We start from the raw sequence: 6,907 nt of genomic DNA, 5'->3' as shown, positions 1-6,907 counted from the left end.
TTCCACTTGCATATATTTGAAAATCGTAATATCAGCTATTTCATGCCATATCTAACAAATTTGTGAATATTTTGGAATAAAAAAGGAAAAAATGACATAAAAAAGCAGATCATCATTCATTCAGCTCTGTTGTTTCTGCGGTGTGTCACGTGGACAAGCAATGACGCATCACCATGGAAACCATAAAGTGACACATCTAAATAACGATCGCCTTGAAAAACTCACGCTGGGGGGTCAGCCAGAATATTTTAAACTTACGTGTGAAAGGGTTTATTCAATACTTGTTAAATGGTGTTTGCAGAAAAGTCTGATACAAATAAAAAAATATAATATATTATGTATATAATATATATATAATATATAATATATCGCGGGGCAGCAGGGCATTTATCATGGGGGTCGCGGGCTTAAAAGTTTGGGAACCCCTGTTCTAGATATATAATATATAATATATCGCGTGGAGGGAGAGTGTTTTTCATGGTTTTGGTGGGCTTAAAAGTAAAACACACCTGAACAAGGCAATCAGTGTTTTCGGGATTTACTAGATAGATACAGGCAGGTGAGTTTTTATGAGGGCTGAAGCTAAACTCTGCAGGATAGTGGCCCTCCAGGACCGGAGTTGCCTATCCCTGGTCTAGAGTCTAGCTCGCATATGCATTTTTAGTGCGTTCTTTCACTGGAAATTTAGAATTATCTCATTTTTCAAGATATATGGGGCAGACAATTTATAGATCTATATAATTTCATATAGTTACTATCACACGAAGAGTGACGTTTTTCTCCAAAAGTCAGCATAACTACAAATGTGATAATGATTTTATACAACAGTTAATTAAACAAGAAGTTAATATCAAGAGACTTACGTTTTAGACAACATATTCCATTTTTTTTTGCTCTATTTCTAAGCTGTCAGCACAATTACAAAATAAGATATCAGCACAATGACACACTCAGCAAAATATTGTCTATTTATCGTTATCGATAAAATCCCAGAAATCGCAGAGATATAATTTTTTTGTCAATATTGAAACCCTTAATTTTTTTTGTGTGTGTGTGTGCCACCCCAATATATACTGTGGCCTCATCTGGCCACCCCTATTAAAATTTTCTAGGGGCGCCACTGTTGATAGTGTAGCCTACTGTAAGGATTAGGTCTCGGGTTAACATTTTTTGGCCATGTTCACTGCCAATTACACCTACAAAACCTGCTCAGAAAGTGACTTCTGCGTTTGTTGCTTGTTGCTCCTGCCTCATCTGCTGAAGCAGAGAGAAGCTTCAGTGCCTTGAGACACCTGAAGACCTGGCTCCGCTCTTCAGGTCACAAACCCGACTCAACAGTGTGGCTGTTTGTCATGTTTCACAGAGAGAGAGAATGTATAACTTGGACAGAAGAAGAAGAAACTGTGTCAAGAATTTGTTCAAGTTACTGATCGGCGCATGCATGTTTTTTGGGTCATTTTAGAATCAGTAATAGTTTATTTTGTTTAAGTTTACTTTTTTTGGGACAATGTACATTGTTTTCTTTCTGATTCTAAACTGCATTGCATGTTTTATTTTGTGCAAATAAACCTTTAACATTTCTTGGTTTGCTTGATTTTTTAGAACATTTTAACCAAATGCTTTCAAAAAGTGGTGGGGACAAAATCTGCCATTTCAAAAAGTGGTGGGGACATGTCCCCAGCGTCCCCAGTGTAAATGACACCTATGCTGTGATGACCAGTTCTTATCAACATACAAGCAGAGTCCCCCACCAACAGATTTCCGTGATTTTACCTTGTCTCTGTTGGCTCGTATAATGGTAAATCCCTCGATATCCACACTATGATCTTCATTTAACCATGTTTCCGTAAAACAGATGAGATTACTGCTCCTAAATTCCTCCTCTTGTTTAACTCGAAGCACGACCTCATCCATCTTGTTATTAGGAGATCTCACGTTAGACAGCGTGATCAACTGGAAGGGGGTGACGGCTTTCCTCGCCCTCCGCAATCTGTTGTGACCGTTCCTCCTCTCGACCCTCGCTTCTTAATTCTTGATCTCCTTCTTTTACGAAAACATCCACTTGTTGGAATCTTTAAATCGACGGAGTGATTATCATATCGTAATGATAACAAGAAGTCTCTTGAATAAGTCCGGCTCGACGCCATAGAAGCCAGTTGATCTTCAAAGGCTTCGCCCGCCAGCACCAATCCAACCAGCGCCAAGGCCATGCTGATCATATACACATTCATACTGCTCCCAATTTAAGAAACCAAAATTAAAAACGAATAAAATAACAACTTAGATCCACAAACAAACAAATACCACAAGACAGCGAGACACAGGGTCAGCAGCAGGCTAAACACGCTAAACACAATTTAAGATATTTTGAATGAAAACCTGGAGGCTTGAGACTGTCCCATAGACTGCCAAGTAATTAGCAGTGTCAAGGTCCATAAAAGGTATGAAAGTCATCGTCAGAATACTCCATCTGCCATCAGATGTGCAATCTGGGTTATATGAAGCGATGGGAAATTTTTTTGTAAGCGTAGAAAATAAAAATAATGACTTTTTTCATTAATTCCTTTGTTAACCGGTCTCCTCGCATCCTTTTGGCATGGATGACACAGAAGAGCATACACAGCATACGGTGATATGGAGAGACACAGAGGAGACTATTGACATAAGTCGTTATTTTTGTTTTTTTGTTTTTGTTTTCACATCTGATGGCAGATGGAGTATTCTGACGATGACTTTCATACCTTTTATGGACCTTGACACTGTTATTTACTTGGCAGTCTATGGGACAGTCAAAGGCCTCCCGGTTTTCAACCAAAATATCTTAAATTGTGTTCCAAAGACAAACAGAGGTTTTATGGGTTTGGAACGACATGGGGGTATGTGATTAATGACAAAATTTTCAATTTGGGATGGAGTATCCCTTTAATACTTTAATACTGTTGTAATTTCTATTTCGAGATTATACAGCACAGTGGTCAATGTTACGTTGTTTTAACTGTGCTTTATAAATAAATTAAAAAAAAAGAAGAAAAAGAAAGAAAGCTAATCTTCAGCTATTTTTCTGCTACAGTAAAGTCAGGCAGAGGTTGCCGCTGTCTAAGCAGCATTTGTCACATTGGGTAGTCAATGTTATTTCTTATACCTATGCAGAAAGGGGGTTTCGGTTCCTACAGGAATAAAAGCCCACTCCCATGATGAGCCACAGTCTCACTGCACTAAAAGGAGTTCTGTGGGAGATATTTGTGTGGCAACTTCATGGTCTACTTCATGTACACTTTTGAGATTTATAGAATTGATGTAACTGTGCAGTACATGTGAACACTGCAGTTCTGATGTCTGTTGCCCAGCAAGATTTAGGAAAATCAAATTCTTCTGTTCCTCATGACCCTTTTGGTATAGGTCATCCTATTAAGACTGTAGTGAAGGTCAGAGTGAGGTCGAAAACAGATCGTAAGTTATAAATATAACTGTGGATCTGTGAGACCGAAGGATGACCGTCACTATCCTTGTCGCTCAGAACACTAGGCCTTCAAGGCAATGAAATGAGCTGGAAGTTCATCCCGCTTTTTATAGTGCAAGAAGCTCCGCCTCCAGGGTCATGGGCATGACTTGGTTTACACAAGGTCTCGAGAGAAGGTGGAATGAAGGTTATCATCATATTAAGACTGTAGTGACGGTCATCCTTCGGTCTCACAGATCCATTCATAAATTACGTCCTCAGCGCCGTGCACTCTTCAGCAAAATGAAGGTTTGTATACATTTTATTTAAATTATAAAGTCTTTACTGTGCTGTAAATTGTATTATTTTAAGGAACGCAACATAAGGACGAGATGTCAGTCAGTGGCGGTCACTTCGCATGATGTTTATGTATTTTTTATTTCATTTTATAAATGGATTTTTTTGGTTATGGTGTTGAGTTTAAGTTAATTACACATTAATATAGGTTCTCTAATCTCAGTAACTGTTTGTTTATGGGCAGGTTTTGGAATCACTCGTGGCGTCTTTCAGCTGTGAGTGAAATGCGAGGCGGCAGTCTGAAGTTCACAGTTCCCCCGCGAACAGCAGCCCTTTACCGTCACAGATTTCGACCTCACACCAGCACGACAATTAGCACTATTTTGCTGAAAAGCGATTACAGAGAACAGTTGAATACACTTAAATAAAATGCTACTTTTTTAAATGTTAATTTTTTTATGTCTTAAATGCTTGTTAAAGGAGTTTAAATGTATGTAATACTGTAAACTATGCTGTATTCCCAAATAAATTCAATTTGTCTTTTGTCCGTGTGTTCTTGCTTAATATTAAATGTTCATCTTTTGATTATTGCTGTTTTTTTTTTTTTTTTTTTGTTTTTTTTTCAGCCCATTTTAAGCCAGCAATATAATATTTTTTAAACAATAGATGACTTAAATAAAACAACCCAGCATGGTCGATAAAAACATTTAACCCAACCAGCTGGGTCAAAATAACCCAGCATGTGTTCTGTCTAATATTTACCCAGCACTGGGTTGCCAAATAACCCAAGTTAGGTTGATTTTAACCCAGCCAATTTTAAAGTGTGCATGCATAGTATAGAAAAAACAAAAGAGAAACTGAAAAAACCTTAAGTAATGTGCCCAAATAATGTATATATTTCATATGCCTTCCATGTCATAAATATGTAGAGCATTAATAATACATTGTAGGAAGTAGAGCACAAACAACCTAAAACCAGTGAAAAGAGCCAATTTTGTTACTGAATTCAAGCTGGACATCTGCAATTTGCATGAACAGGCTAAGATGAACAATTCTGCACATTTACAATTGATTAAAATCCAGAAAAAGCCACAAAAAAATCATTTTATTGTATAATTAGATTATACAGTTAAGCCTTTAATTTATTTGTAATGTTTTCTACCCAATCAAAGACATATTCCATAGATGTGTGATTGCGTCCAGTTGTGTTAGGCAAATGGGCATGGTTTGCTGTGGTCTGAAACAAGTGCTAGAGTGAAGGAGCAGGTTGTTTTGTCAACAACCATCTCACATTCATCAGGGTGCTCTATTACTGTTGGGATCCTACAAACACATACACAGACACTTATGTTTATGAGCAAACATCGTACTGAAAACCGAATGGTCATGAAAACATAGTCTAACTATTGTTAAACTTACTTGTTACAGCATCTAATGCCAAATAGTGCACAAAGACAGTTGTAACAGTCCTTCTCCCATTCAGAGTTGAAGTCATGGATTACTCCATCAGAGTCCACACAACCTAAATAAACCAGCACACACACAAAACCATAAATAAAACTGTAAATGCAAAATATTATTTATGATAATTGACAATGATTATTTAAAACAGGACATTAGACAGAGAGCTTACAAAAATATATATTTTATAATAGCTGTGGTTTATCCTTATAAGATAGCATTTAAACAACATATGCTATTTTATTTATAAACATGAAAATACATTTTTTTTGTAGAAATTTATTTCAGAAAGAAAAAGCTTTGGACAGTTTTGCTTACCTTGTAGGTGGTTTGTTATGTTGTCGGCAGATGACAAATCAACTTCAGGTTTTTGAATGTAGCACTCGGCATTACAGGAGACCACCATGAAGAGAAGAATACACACTCTCAGCAAACACACCTGAGAAGATGAAGAGAAGTTACTGGACAGTTTAATATGTCACAATATGATGCCAATAAATAAAATAAAGTTAGATGAAAAGTGTATTAATTTTTTCTTTTTTTTTTTAAATGATTAACTACAGACACTCCCATATTATAATAAAAGACAGAGCTGATACCAAAAGCAGTATTTTGTTGTTGTAAATTCTTCTAAAAGTTTGTATTATAGATTATGATTGAAAAGACTTTTAGACTTGCACTCTATTCATTTGCTGCTTGTTTTCTTAAAAAAAAAAAAAAAACTAGTTTTCTAATCTTTTTAATTCTGTTTTCTTTTCATTATACAATTAACAAAAGCAAAAAAGACCTCAAACACTAGCTTGCTCTATTCTTTTTCTTATCTGTTTTCTTTTTATTTATTATATTATTTAAAAAGAGCTTGCTACAGTATGTGTACTGTGTTAAGCTAAATGAGATTTGTTTTAGCACTTATATATTCATTGCTCTTTTGTTGATTTTGATTGCTTCCATAGTCCTCATTTGTAAGTCGCTTTGGATAAAAGTGTCTGCTAAATGACTAAATGTAAAAGAAATAATAAGCTGTACTGTACCATGTTGTAAAAGTTCCAGCTAAAGCAAGTGCTGATGAGAGATCAGTTCAACCAGTGGCTGAATAGACACTCTCACAACTTTTTATATCATATAATTGCTATGATAAATCAAAAATGACAAGCTTGTCCTCTATTAATTAAACAGGAACTGGCTTTACTCATGACGGGAAAGTAAGGTCTTTTACCCAGAGCAATTAATAAATACACTTAGCCTATGTTTGATCATGTCACTTCATTTTGTATGTGTTGGCACTCAACACAACTGCATAAATACAAAGAGCCTTTTTGTTACCTCTACTGAACCATATATTCAGCCAATACACACACCAAACATAATTAGTTCTTTTTCTAAAAGAATAATAACCTATTTTGCATGACTATATGAACTAATCTTTTAAATAATTTACCTATAAGGGATTAAAAGTATTAAATTAATAAATAGAATAAAACACTTCATATGGGTCCTATAGAATTGATATGACTAAAAATTGACATTTTTAATGTTACTATTAAACATTCATGCTTATTAATATCTTTATGTGATGTTACTTAATACATTTTGCATCAGCATCTACAATATTGCTCACAGGGTTTGGAGTTTTAATATCTTGTCACATTGATCCTCTTGAGTCAAGCATTGGAGTGCAGTAGAAAAAGAAGCAAAAAGGTAAAACTGTCT

The 6,907-nt window shown here is 35.6% G+C and overlaps 1 protein-coding gene across 1 annotated transcript; it reads right to left on the bottom strand.

Moving 5' to 3' along the window:
• Positions 1–4,824: 4,824 nt before the first annotated feature.
• Positions 4,825–6,310, bottom strand: LOC109107497 (beta-microseminoprotein). The gene is made up of 4 exons (XM_042743061.1): positions 6,229–6,310; positions 5,516–5,636; positions 5,156–5,258; positions 4,825–5,059 (listed from the first exon to the last, which is right to left on the bottom strand). Exons 1-4 carry the CDS (start codon positions 6,229–6,231, stop codon positions 4,945–4,947), a joined length of 342 nt encoding a protein of 113 aa, XP_042598995.1. The 5' UTR covers positions 6,232–6,310; the 3' UTR covers positions 4,825–4,944.
• Between the last annotated feature and the right edge of the window lie 597 nt (positions 6,311–6,907).

This window comes from Cyprinus carpio, chromosome B17, assembly GCF_018340385.1.
Source record: "Cyprinus carpio isolate SPL01 chromosome B17, ASM1834038v1, whole genome shotgun sequence".
NCBI lineage: Eukaryota > Metazoa > Chordata > Actinopteri > Cypriniformes > Cyprinidae > Cyprinus > Cyprinus carpio.
This window is presented reverse-complemented; position numbering and strand designations above follow the sequence as displayed.

Bases quoted from the DNA above. Each gene is read 5' to 3' on its own strand.
- LOC109107497 (XM_042743061.1), bottom strand. The intron at 5,259-5,515 runs GTAAGCAAAACT...TGGTTTATTTAG, and splicing joins CATAACAAACCACCTACAAG to GTTGTGTGGACTCTGATGGA. The intron at 5,060-5,155 runs GTAAGTTTAACA...ATGTGTTTGTAG, and splicing joins GGCATTAGATGCTGTAACAA to GATCCCAACAGTAATAGAGC.